This window comes from Cherax quadricarinatus, chromosome 8 (assembly GCF_038502225.1).
Source record: "Cherax quadricarinatus isolate ZL_2023a chromosome 8, ASM3850222v1, whole genome shotgun sequence".
In the NCBI taxonomy this organism is placed as follows: domain Eukaryota; kingdom Metazoa; phylum Arthropoda; class Malacostraca; order Decapoda; family Parastacidae; genus Cherax; species Cherax quadricarinatus.
The window spans coordinates 21,364,339-21,389,975 of record NC_091299.1 but is presented as its reverse complement, the minus strand read 5'-3'; the positions used below and the strand labels follow the sequence as shown (position 1 = coordinate 21,389,975).

General features: G+C 40.9%; 1 protein-coding gene across 2 annotated transcripts in view; it reads right to left on the bottom strand.

The window, feature by feature from the left end:
* LOC128685243 (ATP-dependent RNA helicase DHX30) overlaps positions 1-25,637 on the bottom strand; it is a 170,800-nt gene that overhangs the window by 3,588 nt on the left and 141,575 nt on the right. The window contains exons 10-13 of one of the 2 annotated variants that reach the window (XM_070082923.1): positions 23,396-23,634; positions 6,844-7,057; positions 6,266-6,529; positions 188-310 (exon numbers count right to left, since the gene is read on the bottom strand). In XM_070082923.1, coding sequence (XP_069939024.1) covers positions 188-310; positions 6,266-6,529; positions 6,844-7,057; positions 23,396-23,634 — 840 coding nt within the window. Of the gene's footprint in view, positions 1-46; positions 311-6,265; positions 6,530-6,843; positions 7,058-23,395; positions 23,635-25,637 lie in introns of those variants that run through there. The other variant, XM_070082922.1, reaches the window with a different exon arrangement.

Genomic DNA, 25,637 nt, shown 5'->3' with positions numbered 1-25,637 from the left:
TGCTGAATATTTGCAATGATTGTTGTGAAGGTTTACTATAAAAAACTTTTACAGTACCAACATTTTATGCAGTACTTATAAAAATCACAATTTAAAATCTTCTTATTACAAGTATGAATTTATATATGATGAATGTCAATGTTCTTGAGCAGATGAAGCACAATTTTCTATTAAGCGACCTACATACTGGACTAGCTCTTCACAGAATGTGTTAATGGGTATAGGAGTCATATCAAGACCATGAGTCTCTATAATAAATTTCACCATTTCAGCCATTACACATCGGAGCTTGCACAGGAAGGTGCCAGTTCTGTAAAAAAGAAAGATATAATCAAAACCAAGTGCCAAATCCACTAGGGTCAAGAAAAATATAAAAGCTAATTACAGTAATAAATGGACAACAAAAAAGGGTTAGGCAATTTATATTATATTCAAGGAAAAGCACTAACCCTGTGGACAAGGGTCATAATACAATGCTTGGGGAATAGAAGATAATCAGGTTTGATTCAAATGGGAAGCTGCAGTGTCTTGGATCAAGAGTCCTTCCCCTTCCCTACTTAATGGAGGCAATGTATAATACTGTATAGGCAAATTTTGGGTGCTTAATTGAACTGTGAAAGGAGAGAGTTTATTTAGTACATGAACAAGAGTTTCTAATATTAGATTAATTGTAACTAGATAGTCCTTTCAAGGAGGTACCCTCCCCTTTATCAGACCTGATTATCGATTCCTCAGGTGCTGTACGTGTCTTTTATAGGTTTACCACTGTAAACTGACTACCTAAGAGCAAGATTGGTCAGATTATTATTATAATAAAAACTAAGCACTAAAGCCACAAGGGTCATACAGCACTGCATTTTGGTCAGAGAATACTAACACACTGGGCAAGATGCTAAATGACTGTAGAGTTCTTGGCCTCCATGTGTTCGTGTGACTGCTGGGTAGCAAGGATAGGTGACAAGGATGGGAGACTACGCTTTAATATCTTTGCATCAACCATACACGTCTCATTCATGGGTATCTTGTGGAGAGGCACCCAGTTCCACTGTGCAAATTGTCAGGTTCCAATTTCGGTTTGCCATGTTCTATTGGACTGTCCTGTCTATTAGCGAGCATGCAGAATTTACCTCCGTTGTCATTACTGCTCTAATACCCTTACTTTATCTTCCCTCCTAGCTGATGGCCCCACCTCTGACACAGACTCTCTGACTTTTTTTTTACAGCAACAGATTTATTACACAACCTTTGATTACACTTCCTTTTAGCACTCCTCACTGCCCTTCCTGACTACCTTTGTTATACTCTTCACCCTCGCTGATCTCTGATCCGGCATATTACACCTTTAAGCACACCCTACCTTGCAGTGCTGTATGACTCCAGTAGGTTTAGCACTTCTTTTTGATACACAAATAACCTGCACATAAAAGAGAGAAGCTTACGACGACGTTTCGGTCCGACTTGGACCATTGACAAATGGTCCAAGTCGGACCGAAACGTCGTCGTAAGCTTCTCTCTTTTATGTGCGGGTTATTTGTGTATCCTTCCAGTCACGGTATTGTGCCTTTTTTTGTTACTTCTTTTTGATTATAATACCTCCTTTCCCCTAAGAAAAATTCTGATCCACCAGAGTATGTTTTATTATTTCTTCCTGCACTTCAAGTTTATGTGTGCATGCATGCATGTGTATTAGTGAATTAAAGTGGAGTCAAGTGGTTTTTTAAGAGTTGAAGTGCTGTTCAAATATGAGCTCGGTAACATTTATGAAAGGATTTATGTATAAAGGTTAGCCATATTTGAGTCGTGGAAGTGGAAAGTACAGTGCCGACACTCTGAAGGATGAGTGGGAATGTTACAGCTCAAAGCATCATCTGAATGGTACTATCCTACACTTCGGGCAAGTTAGCTACTGAATAAATCCCCTCAAGGAAGGTTCCTTGATGTTGGTGAGGGGCTCTTGATTTAGGGAATTGGATCTGTGCTCCAGTTCCCCAAATTAAGCCTGAATGCCTTCCACATCCCCCCCCCCAGGCGCTGTATAATCCTCCGGGTTTAGCGCTTCCCCCTTGATTGTAATAATAATAATACTGAATAAACAATGCTGGATGTGTTTCCATCTTCAGGTTGAATCACCTCAATGAGAGGCAGTTGATGTCTACCTGGAGGATATTCCGGGGATCAATGCCCCCTCAGCCCAGTCTACGACCAGGCCTCCTGGTGGATCAGGGACTGATCAATCAAGCTGTTACTGCTGGCTGCACATAGTCCAACGTACAAACTGCTGCTCCGGTACAGACTTTAAGTACCTGTCCAGCTCCGCCTTGAAGGCAGTCAGGGGTCTCTTGGTAATTCCCCTTATGCATGGTGGGAGGTTATTGAACAGTCTTGGACCCTGGACACTTATGGAGTTTTCTCTTAGTGTACCAGCTGTATGACCCTTGTAGGTTTAGCACTTCTTTTTGATTATAATAAGTGTACCAATTGCACCCCTACTTTTCACTTGAGGTATTTTGCACTGTCTGCCCAGTCTTTTCTTTCGTAGGGAGTGATTTCTGTGTGTAGATCTGGGACCATCATTTCTAGGATTTTCCAAGTGTAGATTATATATACCTCTCACCTACATTCCAGTGAGTACAAGTCAAGTGCTTCCAAGTGTTCCCAGTAGTTAAGAGTTTGATGGAACTTATGTACAGTAAAGGTTCTCTGTACATTCTATAGATCTACAATATCACCTGCTTTGAACAGAGATGTTAGTGTACAGCAATATTCCAGCCTAGAGAGAACAAGTGACTTGAAAAGGATAATCATTAGCTTAGCATCTCTTGTTTTGAATATTCTCATTATCCATTCTATCATTTTCTTTGCAGCTGTGATCGTGGCACTGTTGTGATCCTTGAAAGCGAGATCCTCAGACATTACCACTCCCAGGTCCCTCACATTATTTTTTTGCTGAACTGCATGATTAGAATTTGTAGTAAACTCAATTCTAGTTATTATCTCCTCCGTTTTCCATAATGGAGTAGTTGGAATTTGTCTTCATTTGATCACTGTATTGTTTTCCGCTGCCCACTGGAAAACTTGATTTATATCTTCTTGGAGGTTAACTGTGTCCTCAATAGATTACAGTCTCATGCAGATCCTAGTATCATCTGCAAAGGATGACACAGTGCTGTGGATTACATCTCTGTCTATGTCTGATATGAGGATGAGGAACAGGAAAGTACTGTGCCTTGTGGCACAGAGCTTTTCACTATGGCAGCTTCCAATTTAACTCTGTTTACCACTACTATGTGTTTGATTGATTACAAAGTTGAAGATCCATCTCTCCACTGCCAGTTATTCCTTTAGCATGCACTTTATGTGCTATTACACCATGATCACATTTGTTAAAGGCTCTTGCAAAGTCTGTATACATTACATCTGCATTCTGTTTTTCTTGCAGTGCATCGGAGACCATAGTGATCCAAAAGTTGCAAGAGGCTGGAGCAACCAGCCCTGAACCCATGTTTCCCTGGATTGTGCAGATTTTGGGAATCCAAGTGGTTTGCAATCGTGCTTTTTAGCACTCAAAGATTTTTATGATGTGGGATGTTAGAGCTATTGATCTACAGTTCTTAGTTAATGTTCTGCTGCCACCTTTATGGAGTGGGGCTATATCCATGTCTGAGCTCCTCCTTAGTATACGTACTTAGGGTTTGCTTAAGGGGTTTCATGCAGTTTTTAATGAACGAAGAGTTCCATGAGTCTGGGCCTGGGGCTGAGTGCATGAGCATGTCAATGGCTTTCTCAAAGTCTAATGGAGTTAGGATAATGTCAGAAATTTGGCATACACTGATGGAGTTTTGAGGCTCATTCATGAAAAAACATTTTGACTGATTAGTGGCTCACTCAACAGAGTTGTATTGGGATTTCAGTATCTTGGTTATTTCTTTGTTGTCATCTGTGTAAGTCCCATCTCGTCTGAGCAGGGGCCCGATACTAGATGTAGTATTTGCCTTGTTTTTTGCATATGAAAACAAATATTTTCAATTTTGCTAATTTCTTTTAGGTCCTCCTGGATCCTGTATGAATCCTTTAACTTAAGTTCAATACTTTCCACTTCCCTAGTCATTGCTTCCTTCCATGTATCAGATAATCTAGTGTTCTTGAGGAGCTCAGTGATTCTTCATAGTCTTCTGTAGAGGGAGCATATTTCTCTCTCTAGTTTACTTCGTCTCTTCTTCTTTCTTAGGGGAATATGCCTTGAATGTACTTTTTTCCATTTAAGTAGGCCCCAGAACCATTAACAGATTTCAATAACTTACTATGGAAAACTGATTCCTACATTTCCTTGTTTGGAGGTACTGCACATGAAAAAAGTACTGCAAAAACTACAAAACTCAAATAATTGGCTATTTTAGCTTCACCCTGATAAGTGCACTATAAGAATGGAAGGAAAAAAAAATTGAGACCAGCTGTACTGCATCATAAGAGTAGGAAGTAACTACTATTCTCAGAAATGGATGAAAGCTTAGAGATGGACAAAACAATAAGCCTAGGTGCTTTCCAAACCCTCTAAGGATGGTCCTATTAGTTAATACTATACATACCACCTGCATGAGACTAACTGATCCAAGGAAATGCACACACCTAATTCCTTGAACTCTATTGCCTTCCACTTCCCCTCAGGTACTGTATGACGTTACAGGTTTGCTACTCCCAAATAAATATAATAATAATTATGCATCACTACCAGTGAATACATACCATGTCAAACAAAATAAAGGCAAGACTGTTTAAGAGCTTTGCTTCCAGATTAGTGTCTAAAGACTAAGCAAATGAGGGGTGGAGGCTATGAAACAGACCATAGGAAATATAAACATATATACCATTTATTTCCAGACCACAGGAAATGAAAGAAAATTTAGCAAAATAATAATAAACTAAAAAATTGCTATTCATTCATAGAAGTAACTGCTCGATGCAAAGCTACAGACTACCTTGGTCTCGCATGCTTCACCTTGGCATATTTTGTTTTTCCCCTACAAGAGTCTGATAATTTTTTATAACTCGCTGCATTCTTAGGTGATTACCTGTTTGTAGCTGCAGGAGTAAACATGGCTCATCTGGTTAAATAATTTTTCAAGTTTAAATTCTAATGACCTCTTAGGCTTGGTTTTCTCTGTTTACAATCAGGGACTAGTGTTTTCCTTGTTAATGGTGCTAAAATTACACTATAATTTATCTGTATTCTTGTATCCTTTCATGATTTTGTGTGTGATTACTATTTAAAATTACAGGACTAAAACTAATGACTGTGGTTTAGTGTATCATATTTTTGAGTGTAGCACTTACTACACAGCCTCTCCTCACTTAACGACAGAGTTCCGTTCCTAATACCGTGTCGGTAAACAAATTCATTGCTAATCGAGGAGCAAACTATAATGGTAGAGGGTTTATGTCAACCATCTTTGATGCTGCTTTAATGTCACCCTTGCACCATTTACGGGTTGGCCATCACTTATTCGGCAATCAGTTATCCGGTTCCATCAGTAATCCGGCACCAATTTTGGCTAGCATACTTTCAAATTTCTCCATGGGGAAGTGTAACAGAATTCTTCCTCCGTAAGCCATGCATGTTGTAAGAGGCGACTAAAATGCCGGGAGCAAGGGCCTTGTAACCCCTTCTCCTGTATAAATTACTAAATTTAAAAAGAGGAACTTTCGTTTTTCTTTTTGGGCCACCCTGCCTTGGTGGGATATGGCCGGGTTAAAAAAAAAAAAAATCAAATTTCATTATACTGACTCAAATTTCATCATTATACTGACTCAGAAATTGTGCATAGTTGTAAATCCACAGCAGCAAGCCAGTGGAGGAGAAAGCAGTTATGAAAATGAGGAAGATGTGACAAAAAGAGTCTCTACTGATAGGTTTATTAAGTGTATTCTAATGTATCCACTCTGTAATCCAGCAAACTCACTAATCTGGCACACTACAGGTCCCAATGATGCCGGATTAGTGATGGCTGACCTGTATAACATTTTTAGTATATTTTTAAATGTTTATACAGTGGTGTACTGTATACTGTAATAAAGAGAACAGAGGAAATCAACTCTTATATACATTATTTAGGTATGCATACTGGTTAGAGAGCCTGTTGAATTCCGAGTTGTCGGCAAAGAGTACGTCGCTAAGTGAGGAGAGGCTATACTGTGTGTAAGAGATGCAGAGGAAAAACGTCAGTTTCATATCCTGTATAGTAAAAAAAACTTACGTAGATAATATTACCTTTTATCAACTTGAAAAGACAATTTCTCTTTTCCATCAATACTAATCAAGCATCCACTCGTGAATTCTTCCATTATTAGTGAGTGACCAGCAAACAAGGCAACACTAAGAGGATGCAACATTGATAGGTCACGTGCCACTGTTCTCTTTGATACATCATCTCTGCTTAAATGAGCACACAGGAGATATCGTGAAAAATCAGCAGCATCCTTTGGAATTGGATGAAGTACACATTCACTCCCTGTGTCTACCCGAGCACCTTCCCTGAAAATACATGGTATACCACTAATTAGAGATGAATTCAATGTATAAAAGGGTTATGCTTAACAAAAGTGGTAAAGAGAAAGCTCAAGTTGGTTAAGAACAAACAAATAATTAAAAAAAAGTCTAAGAACCAGGACATGGTGAAAAGGATAAACATTAAGAAGCGAATAAGCAAGAAACCTACATGAAGTAGTGATATTTATTTCAATTCTTACTTATAACATGCAATGGAAGGCTGTGTTCACTAATTTTACAACAAACAAATCTCAAGCTCAAAATTTCTGAAAGAATTAAGGAATGACAAAATAGTGTACTCAGTCTTGATGATGAGTGAGTCAGAGTTCAGGATGCCCTTTGAGAAGACGCCTTGTTGTATATGCAGCATACGACTAATTCCCGCTAATAGTACACCCAGTACTAGTTGTCTGTTGTGGGAATTGACATTCCATGAAGAATACTGGGATGAAATATCTTCATCATCTACTAAGAGCCCGTCATATAAATGGTTACTGTACACGCGTTTTAAACCTGTGAAAGAAAGAACAACTGCACTAAGTGATCACTTTAAAAATAAAAAATATATTTTGAATTATATATTGTACATCATGTGACTATTGCGGTCAGAATCCTCCATGTTGCCCAAATTTACATTTATAAAACAAAGTATAAGACCTTTTTTTGCATATTGACATTCTTATTCCTTATTATGGTTCCATTTTTCCTGTTTAATTAGTCTTTGTAAAGTTTCTGATAAATAATTATTTTCAATGTAGGTACTCACCAAAATGCAGAAAAATTACCAGATATTCTCTAAATATATTCCAAGACATTTTGCTTGGATAAATCATTATCAGCAGGTTTCTGTTTACTGTAATTATTATTCTGTGTTACTGTTTACTATTACTATATTCTAATTGAAATGGGTGTCTTCTGCCAAGGCAGGGTGACTCAAAGAAAATTCACTATCATTCATTCAACTGGCATCTTTCCAGAAGTGTGCTGATATCACAAACAGATTAGCCTCCAACTGTAAATTCCCACCCTTTAGTTTTAATCTTGGTAAGAATTAATTCCAAATTCTGATTAACTATTATTTTAAATTAGAAATTACGTATAATAAATTATGAAAGAGAAATTTACCTTAACTGAATTTGGATATTAACCTTATTAATATAAAGATGGAAAATGTAGTCATTACTTATTCCCTAGCTGTTTTTTCAGAAGTGCATGAACAATTTAAATGGTTCACTGAACTGCAACATCACCCTCACCCCCATCTTTCAAAGTTCAGATACTAATCTCAACCTCTAGAACTCAACATATACATCATGGCCCAGCTTTATGGTGTTTCGCTTTACAGCATTCTGCTAATATGGACATTTCAAATCATGACCAAAACTCGCTGTACAGCTCCCTCTGTCTTTCCAATCTGGTCACTGCACCCCACCTGGTTTGTTTACATTCTCTGTGAGCACCCTGTCTCTCCATTATGTTTGGAAACTTTCCAAAATTTTAAGTGTTTTAAAGTTATTTCATATTTTGTATATACTCTGATAATTTTTTTTTATATAGGGACCCCTGGTGCAAATTGTAGGACCCATAACCTTGGAGAAGTGGATAAAAAGGCTTCAAGGAAGAATATTGGATTTCTTCCTGAAGCCATTTGAATATTCCACTTCCCCTATCACCCCATCTTTTCATTCTTTTTTACCAATAGGTATATTTTATTACATAATATGGTACAAAAGATTTAAGAGATACATTGTTAATATAAAGATGGTATATGCAGTACACGAGATACATGTCTAGTACATACTGTTGTGCGTTTGTCACTGATTATCATGCGAAAATTTCATCCAGCTCCTCAAAGCTGGGGCGCATGCCCAAGATACAACATGCATTACCCCTCTGAGCAGCAGTGCTGAGTCACTGGAACAGAAAACCAGCTGCCCTGGGATCCCTAGTTACCCTCGTGAGTCTTTTTGCCTAGTTCCTTAAGGAACTTAGATGCACTCTTTTCCCATGAGCCAAGGGTCTCCAAGCCTTTGGGAACAAACATATAATGATGGGAAAGTTCTCCATATTTTCTAGACTTTTGGGACTCCCTGAAGCTGGCAGCTGCTGCTCCTCCTTCCCTGGTGTATTGTAGATAGGTATCAGCCAAGTTAGATGCACATGTGTAGTCCCACACCACCTGCTTACTGTCTGTCCAGGCTTGAAGGGTGATACCATCTGGACACTTTTGACTGCCATCAGATCTTCACAGTTGGGGTGGGTCTCTTATTGCTGGGCATCCAGCTGTTGTGAGACTTCTCTTGATAATGTTATTAACCTCTTTATGTCTTGCAATCTTTCCCTTGGATTTACAGCACCCAAGATCATGGTACCCAAATCTGTCTGCTGCTTCACTGCCACAAATACACCTGTGTTCGGCGAGAATAGGGGCGGCAAGTCAAAGGGCAATACCAATGCAGATGGTCTGTGGGTTGAGGCGTGTGCCAAGGCTGGAGTTGGGAACAGCCAACAGAGTCCCCTGCATGAGGAGCTCTCACTGCCAGGAGGCAGGCTCTATCTTTCCTCAACACACTCTGAAGCACTGTTGAGGCTATATTCTCCACTATTGGGCAATCTCAGTGTGACTAGTTGTTGGAGGGTGCAGGTCTAGTTTCAGAGCCCATTAGATTATCCCAGATCATGGCTCCATCAGCAAACTTTTGGTCATGGATTCCAGTCTTGTCCCTGAGATGTTCAAGGAGAATCGCAGCTACAAGTCCACTGGCTGAAACACATGTGGACAGGAAAGCAGGTAGTGCAATCTGTGATGACTTGCAGACACCAATGCCTTCTAGTCTGACTGGAAGTGTAGCTTGGTCCCACTGCCCATCTTCTAGAGTAAGGTTGAGTACTTTCGTAAAAATCTGCCTCAGGATACTGTCATATTCATGCAGTACAGGGATATCATATGAAGGTGCATATTTTAGGAAATATGTTAACCTGGGAAGACTCAAGCACTTTGTGAGAAGGTACAAGTCATCATGGGTGTCAAGATTGCCTATTCATTGTTCCATTCTCCTCAACTCTTCCGGATTCTTCCTGAGAACTGTGTCAATGGCATCGTTTCCCATAGGTGCTCCAAGCAAGACGCTATTTGTGGGGGCAATGACTGATGCTCCTGGTAGTTATGATCTCACTTGTTGATTGACTGAGATGATTTCACACTTGGATGGATTCAGGATGAGACTCATTTCCTGTCCCCGTGTCATCACCTGTGTAAGCTCATCTAGAAGGGATTCCTTTGTACCTGCTAGTGTGCTGTCATTAAGGAACCAGATGTTTAGCTCACTGGTCAGTCTGACTGTGATTTCCCTAACCGCTATACGGAAGAGAAATGGTGCAAGAGGATTCCCTGCTGGACACCCTCTGATGATGTGATTTCATGCTCTCCAAACAGGAGCATTGATTCCTTGCTGTATCCAGCTGAAACAAAAGGAAAGAGACCAGGGATACGTTTTTGTACAGCTGCTAATAAAACATCTCTTTTCAGGAGATTAAATGCATTCTTGAAATCTAATTTTACCACTGCATTGTCTGTTGATATATGCCCTTGTTGCATGAACCACTGCTTCACTTCCTTGAGAGACTCTAAAGCCAAGCTGGTTTGGTTGAAGCATCATGGCTGCCTCTGCATGTATACTTCGGACAGCAGCTTTGGAAACGAGGCGGCGAAAAGTGTTGCCCACTGCAAATGGCCTAATTCCTCCATCCTTCTTGTTTAAGGCACAAAGTGATGCACAAAAAAAGAAAGGTTTAATTTCGTCAGAAATCAGACCAGCCAAGGAATTGTTGACGAACCTTGTGAGCTCTGAAAGCAGTGTCTCTGCAATCTCCCTGATAACTGGATTAACCATTTCCTTTAAATGCTGTGGCCTTATTCCAGTGTAGCCCCCAGTAGAGCTGGATGGGAACAACATTACTGCTTTGTAAATGTCTGAGTCTTGCACAATCAATGGTTCCACAGTGAGGACAGCAGTGTTGGAACTGTTGGTGCCCATGGTTTCCCTGACTGGGTACTTTCCTCTAAGTGCTTCAGCAGTGTCAGCATCCCTGGGGGCAACTGTATCTTCGCTGGTGATAATCCTGATTGCCCCCACTGTGTTGCCCTCTTCAATTTTCTTGCTCACCTGGACTCTGATTTTCTCTCTGTCAGTAATAATTTTACTTATGTGTACCTGTACATGAGTAAACTTGGTATAAACCTTGGTAATAAATACCGACAAGTTGGTTTAGAAAGACACGTAAGCAAACACTATAACATATTTATTAGAAAACGTTTCGGTCCTGGGACCTTGATCACTTCTAACATACAGAGGTAGAAAGACATTATATATATAGGCGGAGAGTGAGATGTGACGCACGTGACCTGAGGAATGTTATAAGAACATAAGAATGGAGGAACACTGTAGAAGGCCTACTGGCCCATGCGAGACAGGTCCTTATCAAAACAACTTCTACTTATGATGAGGACGGGTAGACGATGAAATCATGTGACTCCTGTGTTGTTGGGTTGGTGCTGCTTAAGTATCATGTATGCCAATGTTTTTGAAATTTTGTAGTTTCCAGTGTTGCGTTCTATAGTGTCGGCGACGGTGATTAGTGAGGCTTCCAGGCACCGTCGGCATCTGAGGTCTGGTTCGGTGAGAACGAGTTGCGCCCCGCTCCAGCCCATCAAATGCCCCGTGGAGTCTCTGTGGAGGACAAAGGCGTACCCCCACATCGCCTCCGCTAGAGGCACCTCGACGCTCATTCAGGCGGACTGCAGGATCTCTGCCCATCTCGCCTACACACCTCTTGGGACAGAACCCACAGGGGACAGTGTAGACGCCCGCTGTAGAAGTCAGAGGTGCGGGTCCGCGTTTCGCAGTGAGGTCCCCGATAGATGATGTGCTCATGGTGGAAACGCCGATGCCACTCACAGCAAGCGCCCGGCGAGCATTCGCGGCAACATCGCCACATGGGAGCACCATGAACTGCTTTGGGGGCCGCTCCATGGGCGGTTTGTTGAGGACAGCCTGTGCCTTGAGTCTGCAATCTCGGATGAAGAAAGATGGGAACTGAAGACGTGCAAAGGCTTGCGCTATGCAAGTGCAGACTCAAGGCACAGGCTGTCCTCAACAAACCGCCCATGGAGCGGCCCCCAAAGCAGTTCATGGTGCTCCCATGTGGCGATGTTGCCGCGAATGCTTGCCGGGCGCTTGCTGTGAGTGGCATCGGCATTTCCACCATGAGCCCATCATCTATCGGGGACCTCACTGCGAAACGCGGCCCCGCACCTCTGACTTCTGCAGCGGGCGTCTACACTGTCCCCTGTGGGTTCTGTCCCAAGAGGTGTGTAGGCGAGACGGGCAGAGATCTTGCAGTCTGCCTGAATGAGCGTCGAGGTGCCTCTAGCGGAAGCGATGTGGGGTACACCTGTGTCCTCCACAGAGACTCCACGGGGCATTTGATGGGCTGGAGCGGGGCGCAACTCGTTCTCACCGAACCAGACCTCAGATGCCGACAGTGCCTGGAAGCCTCACTAATTGCCGTCGCCGACACTATAGAACGCAACACTGGAAACTACAAAATTTCAAAAACATTGGCATACATGATACTTAAGCAGCACCAACCCAACAACACAGGAGTCACATGATTTCATCGTCTACCCGTCCTCATCATAGGTAGAAGTTGTTTTGATAAGGACCTGTCTCGCATGGGCCAGTAGGCCTTCTACAGTGTTCCTCCATTCTTATGTTCTTATAACATTCCTCAGGTCACGTGCGTCACATCTCACTCTCCGCCTATATATATGATGTCTTTCTACCTCTGTATGTTAGAAGTGATCAAGGTCCCAGGACCGAAACGTTTTCTAATAAATATGTTATAGTGTTTGCTTACGTGTCTTTCTAAACCATGAGTAAACTTACACATTGTGCTGGTGTGCAGGTGCTGTTGTGTTCTGGGCACCTCTGCAAAAACAGTGATTATGTATGAGTGAGGTGAAAGTGTTGAATGGTGATGAAAGTATTTTCTTTTTGGGGATTTTCTTTCTTTTTTGGGTCACCCTGCCTCGGTGGGAGATGGCCGACTTGTAAAAAAAAAAAAAAAAAAAGAGAGTAGTATGTTGAAGTATCTGAGGAAAGAAAAGTTTATCTATGAAGGAAAAAAAAGGGAATGTACCAGAGTCTAGTGCGAGGCATGGGTTTGGAATACTGCAGCAAGGAGGAGGCCAGAGGCAGTGATGTCGTACTTGAGAGCAATGTGTGGTGTGAATATCATGCAGAGAATTCTTAGCATAAAAATTAAAAGGTAAAGTAAGGTCACTGTGGACAAAATTCAGAGGGCTGAGAAGGGGCTGTTGAGGTGGTTTAGCATAGAGGATGGAGAGAAAGAGGTTGACAAGGTGGAAGGTAAAAGGGGTTGTGGTCGTCCCAAGAACAATAGGGGAAGGGGATAAAAAGAGGCTGAGTTTTTGGGGCTTGAGGATTAACAGGCTTGTATGAGCATGTTAGATAAGAGTGAATGAAGGCAAGTGGTTTTTAATTGACACAAGTCCTGGAAGGAGGGTTGGGGATGTTGTAGTCAGAGGATAATCTGAAAGATGATGTCAGCACACTTCTGGAAAAACTGATTGAATGATTGATGGTGATGGGTCAGCCTGCTTTGGTGGGAGATGATTGCAAAAAAAAAAAAAAAAAAAGTATATATATATATATATATACAGAGGAACCTCAAAAATCGAATGTATCACATATCGAACGTTTCGAAAATAGGACCATTTTTTCGGACAAACTGTGTCCCTATTATCGAACGCGCCCCTATTTTCGGACCGCCGGGTACGGGACATGTCCGCGGGCCCACTCTGTCCACGTCCCCGCGCAGGCGCCGTGAGCAGTCCAGCTTTGTTTATGCTTAAGTGAACACTAACCTGCGCTCTCATTTACACATTTTACAATTATTTCGTTGTGTTTAGTGCTTGTGGGACTGTGAAATAAGCTGCCATGGGTCCAAAGAAACTTGCTAGTGGTACCCCTGTGGTAAAGAAAGTGAGAAACACCATAGATGTGAAGAAGGAAATAATACAGAAGTATGAGAGTGGTGTGAGACTTGTTGAGCTTGCCAGGATGTATGGAAAAAACAAGTTGACCATCGGTTCTATCCTGTCAAAGAAAGAACAAATCAAGGAAGCTGATGTTGCGAAAGGTGTTAATATGCTAACCAAAAAAAGACCACAAATAGTTGAAGAGGTTGAGAAGTTGTTGCTGGTGTGGATCAAGGATAGAGAGATTGCAGGTGATAGTGTTTCAGAGACAATTATTTGCGAAAAGGCAAGGAAGTTGCATGCCGATCTGGTACAGAAAACTCCTGGAACCAGTGCTGATAGTGAATTTAAGGCCAGCAGAGGCTGGTTTGACAGATTTAACCCTTTGAGGGTCGACAGGCCCTCTCCGAAACTCGTTCTCAGGGTCGGCCAAATTTCAAAAAAAAAAAAAATTATTTTTTCTTATGAAAAAATAGAGTTTTTTTTTCTAAACATTATAGGATAAACAAAAAAAATTTACCATCAATACTTACGGAGATATGGATGCATGAAGTTTGCAGAAAATGAGCCGCGTATGGCAACAGCGGCGACTGCCGCTCACCCGGTAAACTTTAGTTTACTTGTATTTGAAGGTTTGTTGTTTTTTTCACTATTTTATTTTTTCACATAACTTATGTGGCCTATGAGACCAAAGTAAGGTGCAATGTACATATATACACTCGTTGTATACAACACAATAAGCACACAAACATAATTATCAATATATTGTTTACAAAACTTGTTCACAAAAACAAACAATACAAAACATTGTTTATTATTATTGTTCTATAATATATATACCAATATACAGTCACTGAACATATTCCTATTAGTTCTGCAGGTTTTGGAACTCTGAAACATGGTGTCATACACAATGGTGTTTTATCTTTCTCCCTCATTCTATCTCTTTCAATCTGTCTCTCTCTTTCTATCTGTCTGTCTATCTCTGTCTCACAGGTACACATAAATACAAGTATACATAGTATAAATTACCTAGGATAACCCAAGAAATCCAGACAAAGTGCTATAATCTGCTTGAAGATGTGAGTAAAAGTGATGACACAGTCTTGTGGCTCTCTGAGACAGAGAGCTAGACGGATAGACAGATAGACAGGGAGCTTGACAGACAGACAAATAGACAGACAGAAATGTTAGTGTACCAGTACCAGTGTACTAGTGTTCCACCCTCCTCCTCCTCTTCTTCCTCTTCCTCCTCTTCTCCCTACTCTTCCTCATACTCTTCCTCTTCCTCCTCTTCCTCTTCCTCCTACTCTTCCTCTTCCTCCTACTCTTCCTCTTCCTCCTACTCTTCCTCTTCCTCCTCCTCCTCTTCCTCCTCCTCCTCTTCCTCCTCCTCCTCTTCTTCCTCTTCCTCCTCTTCTTCCTCTTCCTCCTCTTCCCCCTAATCTTCCTCCTACTATTCCTCTTCCTCCTCCTCTTCCTCTTATTCCTCTTCCTCCTACTCTTCCTCTTCCTCCTACTCTTCCTCTTCCTCCTCCTCCTCTTCCTCCTCCTCCTCTTCTTCCTCTTCCCCCTACTCTTCCTCCTCCTCGTCCATAGTGTAAATTACAAGGAGTCGGCAGCTGTCAAAGTGACATATTGGCTCATTACTCTTTCCCCCTCCGGCCTGTCAAAACAATGGGGTCGGATGCTGCTTCCCCTCCTCCATTTTATCTAATTATCTTTCTCCCTCATTCTATCTGTCTGTCTATCTCTGTCTCACAGGTACACATAAATACAAGTATACATAGTATAAATTACCTAGGATAACCCAAGAAACCCAGACAAAGTGCTATACTCTGCTTGAAGATGTGAGTAAAAGTGATGACGCAGTCTTGTGGCTCTCTGAGACAGAGAGCTAGATGGATAGACAGGGAGCTTGACAGACAGGCAAATAGACAGACAGAAATGTTAGTATACCAGCAAAAACAAAGGGAGGGCGATGTTCATCTCATCTTTTGGCATCAGCTCTACCCTCATTTACCCTCATCAAATGTCAGCACTTATCAGATGTTATCTCCCCTTATCTTGTTACTGTCATGGGTGAACATTTATTATTACATATTATTATTATTACCTATTATTATTATTATGTATTATTATTATTATGCATTATTATTATTATGTATTATTATTATGTATTATTGTTATCATTACGTATTCTTCTTCTTCCTCCTCCTCCTCTTCCTCCTCCTCCTCCTCCTCCTCCTCTTCCTCCTCCTCCTCTTCTTCCTCCTCCTCCTCCTCCTCCTCTTCTTCCTCCTCCTCCTCCTCCTCCTCCTCTGCCTCCTCCTCCTCTTGCCTCCTCCTCCTCTTGCCTCCTCCTCCTCTGCCTCCTCCTCCTCTGCCTCCTCCTCCTCCTCCTCCTCCTCCATTCTTGGAACAAGTTTGAAGAGCTTGTAGTTCATAATCACTATCATTATCATCACCAATGCTCACATCTGAGTCTGGGATTTTGGAAAATAGGAGTTTCCTCTTTGATTCTGGTACAATTGAACGACGGCCCAGCACCAGAGGTGGAAGGCTGTGGGTTGTCTGGGTTTTCCTCACCATTACCCATATTATGGTTATTAGTTTCGGTCAAAACCTCACCAGAACCTTGAAACTCATCTTCACTGTCACTTCCATCTGTATTAGAACTGTCACTGGGGAACAAAAGTGTCCCAATTCGCCGAGGAGTGAGGAACTTCTTACCGCAGGGCACGGTGGAAATTGTGTACTATGATGGCATTCCCACAATGCACCACTGGGTCCCAGATTTTTTTCCTACTGCGCACACCCACCACACAGACCCATTCTCTCACATCTAGGCTTATCAGCCTTTTCCTGCGAGATTTGAGGCCGCTAGAATTTATGCGTACTAGTACGACAAAAACCCCTACGCGTAAGACGTACTAGTACGACCAAAACCCTCAAAGGGTTAAGAAGCGTAGTGGCATACACAATGTTGTAAGACATGGTGAGGCATTATATGGTGAGGCAGCCAGTTCAGACAAACGGGCAGCTGAGAAGTTTGTATAAGAGTTTAAGGGGTACATAGACAGTGAAGAATTCAAACCTGAACAAGTGTTTAATTGTGACGAAACAGGCTTGTTTTGGAAGAAAATGCCAAAAAGGACCTTCATCACACAGGAGGAAAAGGCACTGCCAGGGCACAAGCCTATGAAAGACAGGCTTACTCTTTTATTCTGTGCTAATGCTAGTGGTGATTTTAAAGTGAAGCCTTTACTTGTGTATCATTCAGAAAATCCCAGTGTGTTTAAGAAAAACAATGTCTTTAAGAACAAGTTGTGTGTCTTGTGGAAAGCTAATCATAAGGCATGGGTCACAAGACAAATTTTCAAAGAGTGGGTCTGTGAAGGGGTCCTAAGAAGCAAGATCACCACCCATCTAGAAACCCATCAGTTACACAACCCAGGGCAACATGGGTTTAGAACAGGTCGCTCCTGTCTGTCTCAACTACTGGATCACTACGACAAGGTCCTAAATGCACTAGAAGACAAAAAGAATGCAGATGTAATATATACAGACTTTGCAAAAGCCTTCGACAAGTGTGACCATGGCGTAATAGCGCACAAAATGCATGCTAAAGGAATAACAGGAAAAGTCGGTCGATGGATCTATAATTTCCTCACTAACAGAACACAGAGAGTAGTCGTCAACAGAGTAAAGTCCGAGGCAGCTACGGTGAAAAGCTCTGTTCCACAAGGCACAGTATTCGTTCCCATCTTGTTCCTCATCCTCATATCCGACATAGACAAGGATGTCAGCCACAGCACCGTGTCTTCCTTTGCAGATGACACCCGAATCTACATGACAGTGTCTTCCATTGCAGACACTGCAAGGCTCCAGGCGGACATCAACCAAATCTTTCAGTGGGCTGCAGAAAACAATATGAAGTTCAACGATGAGAAATTTCAATTACTCAGATATGGTAAACATGAGGAAATTAAATCTTCATCAGAGTACAAAACAAATTCTGGCCACAAAATAGAGCGAAACACCAACGTCAAAGACCTGGGAGTGATTATGTCGGAGGATCTCACCTTCAAGGACCATAACATTGTATCAATCGCATCTGCTAGAAAAATGACAGGATGGATAATGAGAACCTTCAAAACTAGGGAGGCCAAGCCCATGATGACACTCTTCAGGTCACTTGTTCTATCTAGGCTGGAATATTGCTGCACTCTAACAGCACCTTTCAAGGCAGGTGAAATTGCCGACCTAGAAAATGTACAGAGAACTTTCACGGCGCGCATAACGGAGATAAAACACCTCAATTACTGGGAGTGCTTGAGGTTTCTAAACCTGTATTCCCTGGAACGCAGGAGGGAGAGATACATGATTATATACACCTGGAAAATCCTAGAGGGACTAGTACCGAACTTGCACACGAAAATCACTCACTACGAAAGCAAAAGACTTGGCAGACGATGCACCATCCCCCCAATGAAAAGCAGGGGTGTCACTAGCACGTTAAGAGACCATACAATAAGTGTCAGGGGCCCGAGACTGTTCAACTGCCTCCCAGCACACATAAGGGGGATTACCAACAGACCCCTGGCAGTCTTCAAGCTGGCACTGGACAAGCACCTAAAGTCAGTTCCTGATCAGCCGGGCTGTGGCTCGTACGTTGGTTTGCGTGCAGCCAGCAGCAACAGCCTGGTTGATCAGGCGCTGATCCACCAGGAGGCCTGGTCACAGACCGGGCCGCGGGGGAGTTGACCCCCGAAACTCTCTCCAGGTAAACTCCAGGCCCCAGTGTGAAAAAATACCTCCAGGAAAAGAAATTGCCACTCAAGTGCCTCCTGTTAATTGGCAATGCTCCTGCTCATCCTCCAAACTTATTAGACCTCTTGTCTAAGGACTTCAATTTTATAAAAGTGAAGTTCTTGCCTCCTAACACCACTCCTCTCCTCCAGCTCATGGACCAGCAGGTCATTTCTAACTTCAAAAAACTCTACACAAAAGCAGTGTTTGAAAAGTGCTTTGAAGTGACCACAGACACTAAGTTGACCCTAAGAGAGTTCTGGAGGAATCACTTCAACATCTACAACTCCATAAGCCTTATAGGTAAGGCTTGGGAGGGAGTGATTTCTAGGACTTTTAACTCTGCTTGGAGACAATTGTGGCCAGATTGTGTCCAAAAGAGGGATTTTGAAGGGTTTGAGGCTGACCCTGACCCAGCTCACCCTCTGCCTGTTGTGGACTCTATTGTGGCACTGGGGAAAACCCTGGGGTTGGAGGTGAGTGATGAGGATGTGGAAGAGTTGGTGGAGGACCACAGGGAAGAGCTAACCACTGAAGAGCTGCAAGAGCTTCATCTGGAGCAGTATCAGACCACAGCTGAGGAACTTGCTTCAGAGGAGGAGGAAGAGGGAGTGGATGAGGTGCCTTCTTCAAAGATTAAGGAGATTTGTGCCAAGTGGAATGATGTCCAAATGTTTGTGCAGAAGTACCACCCTGAGCAAGCTGAAACAAGCCATCTTTGCAACAAGTTCAGTGACAGAACCATGTCCCATTTTAGGGAAATGTTAAAGAGGCGCCAGAAACAGAGGACTGTGGATAGTTATTTTGTGAGACAGGGGTCCAGTGACTCTCAAGCTGGTCCTAGTGGCATTAAAAGACAGAGAAGGGAAGTAACCCCAGAGAGAGCTTTACCTGAAGTCCTCATGGAGGGGGATTCTCCTTCCAAACACTAACCCTGACTCCCTCTCTCCTCCTCCCTATCTTCCAGATGCCATCACCAATCTTCAATAAAGGTAAGTTAAAATGTTATTTTATATGTATTCTTTCTTTCAACACACCGGCCGTATCCCACCGAGGCGGGGTGGCCCAAAAGGAAAAACGAAAGTTTCTCCTTTTACATTTAGTAATATATACAGCAGAAGAGGTTACCAGCCCCTTACTCCTGGCATTTTAGTCGCCTCTTACAACATGCATGGCTTACGAAGGAAGAATTCTGTTCTGCTTCCCCATGGAGATAAGAGGAAATAAACAAGAATAAGAACTAGAAAGAAAATAGAAAACCCAGAGGGGTGTGTATATATGTGCTTGTACATGTATGTGTAGTGTGACCTAAGTGTAAGCAGAATTAGCAAGACGTACCTGAAATCTTGCATGTTCATGAGACAGAAAAAAGGACACCAGCAATCCTACCATCATGTAAAACAATTACAGGCTTTCGTTTTACACTCACTTGGCAGGACGGTAGTACCTCCCTGGGCGGTTGCTGTCTACCAACCTACTACCTAGGTTTATATGTATTACTATACATAATTAAAAACTATAGTATTTGTTGTATGTAAAACTGTAATTAATCTCTATAAAATGTATTTTTTGTGTGAATATTTTTGGGTTTCTGGAACGGATTAATTGTATTTCCATTATTTCTTATGGGAAATATTGCTTCGAATTTCAGACTTTTCGAATTTAGAACTAGCTCCTGGAACGGATTAAGTTCAATTTTTGAGGTTCCACTGTATGTATGTATGTGTATGTAGGTATGTATATATATATATATATATATATATATATATATATATATATATATATATATATATGTATGTATATATGTACATATGTGTATGTCGTGCCGAATATGTAAAACTGGTCAATTAGCAAGAACTCATTTAAAATTAAATCTTTTCTAAAATTTTCTCTTATACATTTAAGGATATATTTTTTTCATTAATGTTAACCCTTTCAGGGGTCCAAGGCCAAAATCTGAAGTGGTGCTCCAGTGTCCAAGAAATTAAAAAAAAAAAAAAAAAAAAATCTTACAGAATTAAAGAGTATAATTTTGTGAAGGTAATACGACAAAAAAAAGTTTTTTTCTGATCAGTACTTACCGAGATACAGTGGCGGAAAGTTGACCCAAAATGACCGGGTGGCGGCAACATCAGTGACTTCCGCAAAATCCCATTTTTTTATTTTACGTTTTTTATTTTTTATTTTATTTTCTAATTTTTTCTTTTTCTAATAACATTTGTGGCCTGTGAGACCAGTATAATGTATATTGTATAAGTGTACACTCATTGTATTCTATGCAATAACTGCACTAATTTGTTTATCATTATATTGCTTACAAAACTTGTTTACAAGTTAATTGTAAACAAAATGATGAAAATATTAGTGCGGTTATTGTGTTGAATACAATGGTACCATAGAGTACCATATGGTACAATGGTGCCATAGGGTGCAATTGTACCATATGGTACAATGGCACCATATGATACAATGGTACCATATGGTACAATATGGCACAATGGAACATGATACAATGGTACCATATGATTGAATGGTACCATATGGTACAATGGCACCATTTGGTACAATGGTACCATATAATACAATGGTACCATATGGTACCATATGATGCAATGGTACCATATGATACATTGTACCATACAGTACAATGATACCATATAGTTCATTGTACCAAATGGTACTATTGTATTCAACACAATAAACACACTAATATTTTCATTATTATTTTGTTTACAATAGTTGTTTACAACAAAAATAGGCAAAAATGTTGTGGAAACTGGAGAGTCAGTAGCTAGCTTGCATCGCCACTCACTCAGTCTTGGCTGGTGTCTCATGCCACCAACACCTATTGACCATATGGTACACGGTATCATATGTTACAGGGTACCATATGGTACATTGTACTATAGGGTACCATGCAGTACAGGATAACATATGATGCAGGGTACCATATGGTGCAGGGTACCATATGGCACAGGGTACCATATGGCACAGGGTACCATATGGCACAGGGTACCATATGGCACAGGGTACCATATGGTACAGAGTACCATACAGTACAGGACACCATATGGTACAGATACAGGGATAACTATGGAAATAAGTCACCCTGACTTTTTTGGGTTATCCTAGGATTTTATACGTATGCTGCTATGTATGATAATTTATGTAATTTTATTTCTGTACACCTGAATAAACTTACTCAAGTGCATGTGGCATCATAAGTAAGTTTATTTAGTTATACACAAATAAAGTTACATAGAATATCATACTTAGCAGCATATGTTTGGAGAACCTAGGATAACCCAAAAAAGTCAGACATTTATTTCCATTAGGGTCCCTGTACCATATGGTATAATGTACCATATGGTATAATGTACCATATGGTACAATGTACTATATGGTACATTTTACCATATGGTACCATTGTACCATATACCATTGTACCATATGATACCACTGAACCATATACCATTGTATGGCATGGCAACATTGTACCATATGGTACCATTGTACCATATGGCACAATGGTACCATATGGTTCAAAACCATAGAATTCGTCTTCAGCTCCACTTCCATCAGTCTTAGAACTGTAAGTTGTGAAGAGGAGAGTCAGAATTCGCCCAGAGAGTGAGTGGGGAGTGAGAGCCTCCTTGCCGCCAGGCACTATGAACAAAGCTACTTTTGCTGGCATTCCCACAATGCCATGCGGGCGTCCAGATTTTTTCCATGGTGTGCACACTGACCACCCAGACCCATTCTCTTAGATGTAGGCCTACCAGCCTTCTCATGCTAAATTTGACGGCGCTAGAATTTTGGCGTAGATCTACGGTTTGGACCATGAACGTAAAGCCGTAGATCTACGGGACGGACCCTGAAAGGGTTAATGTAAAAAATTTTAATTCTGCTACAAAAGAATCTTAGAAAACTTACCTAACCTTATTATAACAAGAACAATTTATTTTAGCCTAACCCAACTAAATGTATTTTAGATTTGTTTACAATAATTTAATACTAAACAAACACAGTGAAATATATTTTTTTCGTTAGGTTCAGAATGATTTTGGCGAAATTATTGCATACACAAATTTTTCACTTGTCCTATATGGCAAGATGAGTGTTGCTATTTAAGCCAAGATCACAAGTTCTGCCTATTCGGCACCCCACACACACACACACACACCCACACAATGGTAACTAACACACACCCCCACCCACCCACACACACACACACACACAAGGAATTCGCAAGAGCAAGCGAAATATACACAAACACTGATCCCTGGCTGAAGGAGACTCAAACCTACGAACCTTGGAACAAGGTACGCAGTGCTTTACCAATCTACCCACACTGGACCAATACCTTGGAGTCCAGCTTGTGCTAGACTTTGATCCAAGGCAGCCAGCTTTCAGGGAGAAGGCTTACAGCTTTTCATCTCATCCCCTGCATGCATCAGCCTTACTAGAGATATTAACAATGCAAGGAATTCGCAAGAGCAGGTGTTTGTGTATATTTCGCCTGCTCTTGCGAATTCCTTGCATTGTTAATATCTCTAGTAAGGCTGATGCATGCAAGGGATGAGATGAAAAGTTGTAAGCCTTCTCCCTGAAAGCTGGCTGCCTTGGATCAAAATCTAGTGCAAGCTGGACTCCAAGGTATTGGTCCAGTGTGGGTAGATTGGTAAAGCACTGCGTACCTTGTTCCAAGGTTCGTAGGTTCGAGTCTCCTTCAGCCAGAGATCAGTGTTTGTGTGTATGTGTGTGTGTATATATATAGTCGAGACACAAATTAAAATTGTGATACGTATTTAATTTCAAAGTATTACTGTCATAGTTTGAAGTATGCATCATAGCTTGGACTAACACCAGAGCTAAGGAACTACCAAAAAACTGAGATTATGGAAAATTTAACTGGGATGGATTAAGCATGTGGCCACAGATCTGCACTGAAGAAAACAGAACAATTAATAACTTACCTTGATTAAAGAGTAAAGATCTGTGACTGAGATTATGATTATTGCAAAACAAAAGTTTGTCTTCATAAAATTCCTGTTCATTCCATTTTTGAACGAGTTCTAACATGGCTAGCAGGTCACTAGCAGGATCAAATTTCACTTTAGCTTTTCTTATGTCAGTGCGCAAGTCGATGCTGTTATGAAATATGCCACGTCCACTAGTCAGAATAGCAGAAATTGTAAGAACTGCATCTAAGCACCTGGAAAAAGAAGATAACTACATAATCTAAGGAGCACACTCAAAAGTTGCATCCGTATCTTAACTTTTTTTTCTCCAACAACCATACTAGTTAAATTAAAACTTTTGTATAGTATTAATGTATTGTATTTTTAATGCATTTCATACCCATCATGCCTATTCATTCCACAGTGCACAATTACACCAATCCTTTCTAAAGACCTAGTCTAAGAACATTTCCTTAAAAGCCAGGAAAATGTGATTGTGGCAATAATTATCAATCATTTCTGATAACTTGCAAAATTTATTTTTTTATTAGGAGATGAAAAGCACATATACTGTACCTGTTTGTAATGAGTTTTTTACACACTATTAAAAATGAAAAAATAAAAAAGCAAGGTAATGAGAGTAACATCATCATTAGGCTTGTAGATGAATGGTTCAAAGAAATGACACGTTGTTAAATTAGACACATGTGCAACTCTTGGGTATCTTTATTGAGGAAACGTTTTGCCACACAGTGGCTTCATCAGTCCATACAAAGGATAAACATGAAGAACAGGAGGAGAATGAGGTAATCAGTCCCTCAACCTTGAGTCGATGTGGTCAGTCCATCAATCTTGAATAGAATGGATTGATGATCGGACTGACCACATCGACTCAAGGTCAAGGGACTGATTACCTCATTCTCCTCCTGTTCTTCATGTTTATCATTTGTATGGACTGATGAAGCCACTGTGTGGCGAAACGTTTCCTCAATAAAGATACCCAAGAGTTGCACATGTGTCTAATTTAACATCATCATTAGGCAATGAAAGATTTCATATTAGACTGGAGGGAGAGAGTACAGAGGACGTAAATTTTCTTAGATATACGAGAGTGGACTTGTCAGCAGACAGGTCTATGCAAGATGAGGTGAACCATAGTCGATGAAAGGAAAAAAGTGGGTGGTGCACTGAGGCATCTGTGGAGGCAATAAGAAGAATGTACCAGAACATAGTGATACCAATACTCGTTATATGGGTGCAAAACAGGTTTTAAATGCTGCAAGTAGGAGGTTGGAAGCAGTAGAGATGATGACATGTTTGAAAGCAATGTGTGATGTGAATATTATAGAGGATTTGGAGCTTGAAGATTAGAAGGTATGGAGTTACTGATGGTACAGTACTACTAGATACCTGTACAGGTAGGCCCCACTTTACAGTGCTTTGCTTTACGGAGTTTCACTAATGCAGCAGTTTTCAATTATACCCATTCTTCATTTATTCAAACTTCCTACGATAAGTATATTCACCACTCGCTATATGCTAAGGACAAAAATATTTTAAGGTAAGCAGTGTGTGTACTATATGTGCATTTTTTAGGCCTAGCTCTATTACTCATTTAATAAGTTGATAGTGTAAACATGTTATTTGGCTTTTATATGCATTTGAAAGTTAAATGGGCCCTCCTGTTATAGGTGAATGTGCAATGCAACAAACTTAGCATTGATCTTACTGGACATCATATAGTGGATTCACTAAGCCTTTCACCAGCAGAAAATTTTTGCTCATTATATCCGAAAGTCATTGCACAGTGGTCCACCATACCAAGGGTTTTATTGTACTCTCACTATATTTACATGAGCATTTGTTGTTGCATGTTTTGTGAAAGTACATGCTTTTTCATTTCCTGCTATGATCATGCTTTTAGGAAGGCACAAAAAATTAATTTGTACATTTTTCAATGAATAACAGAAATTCATAATGTCATTCATTATCACTAAATACATTATCACAGAAGACAGTACAGTGGAACCTCTACTTGCGAGTTTAATCCGTTCTGTGACCTTCCTTGCATCTCGATTTGCTCGTTTGTTGAGTCAATTTTTCTCATTTAAAATAATTGGAATGGAATTAATCTGTTCCAGTGGAATTCCAGGCTCGACAAAATACTTCAATATTTCCCTAATATCAACTCTACTGCTTATTTATCTATCACAATTCAGCTAATATGACATAATATACAATATTAATAACATAGAAA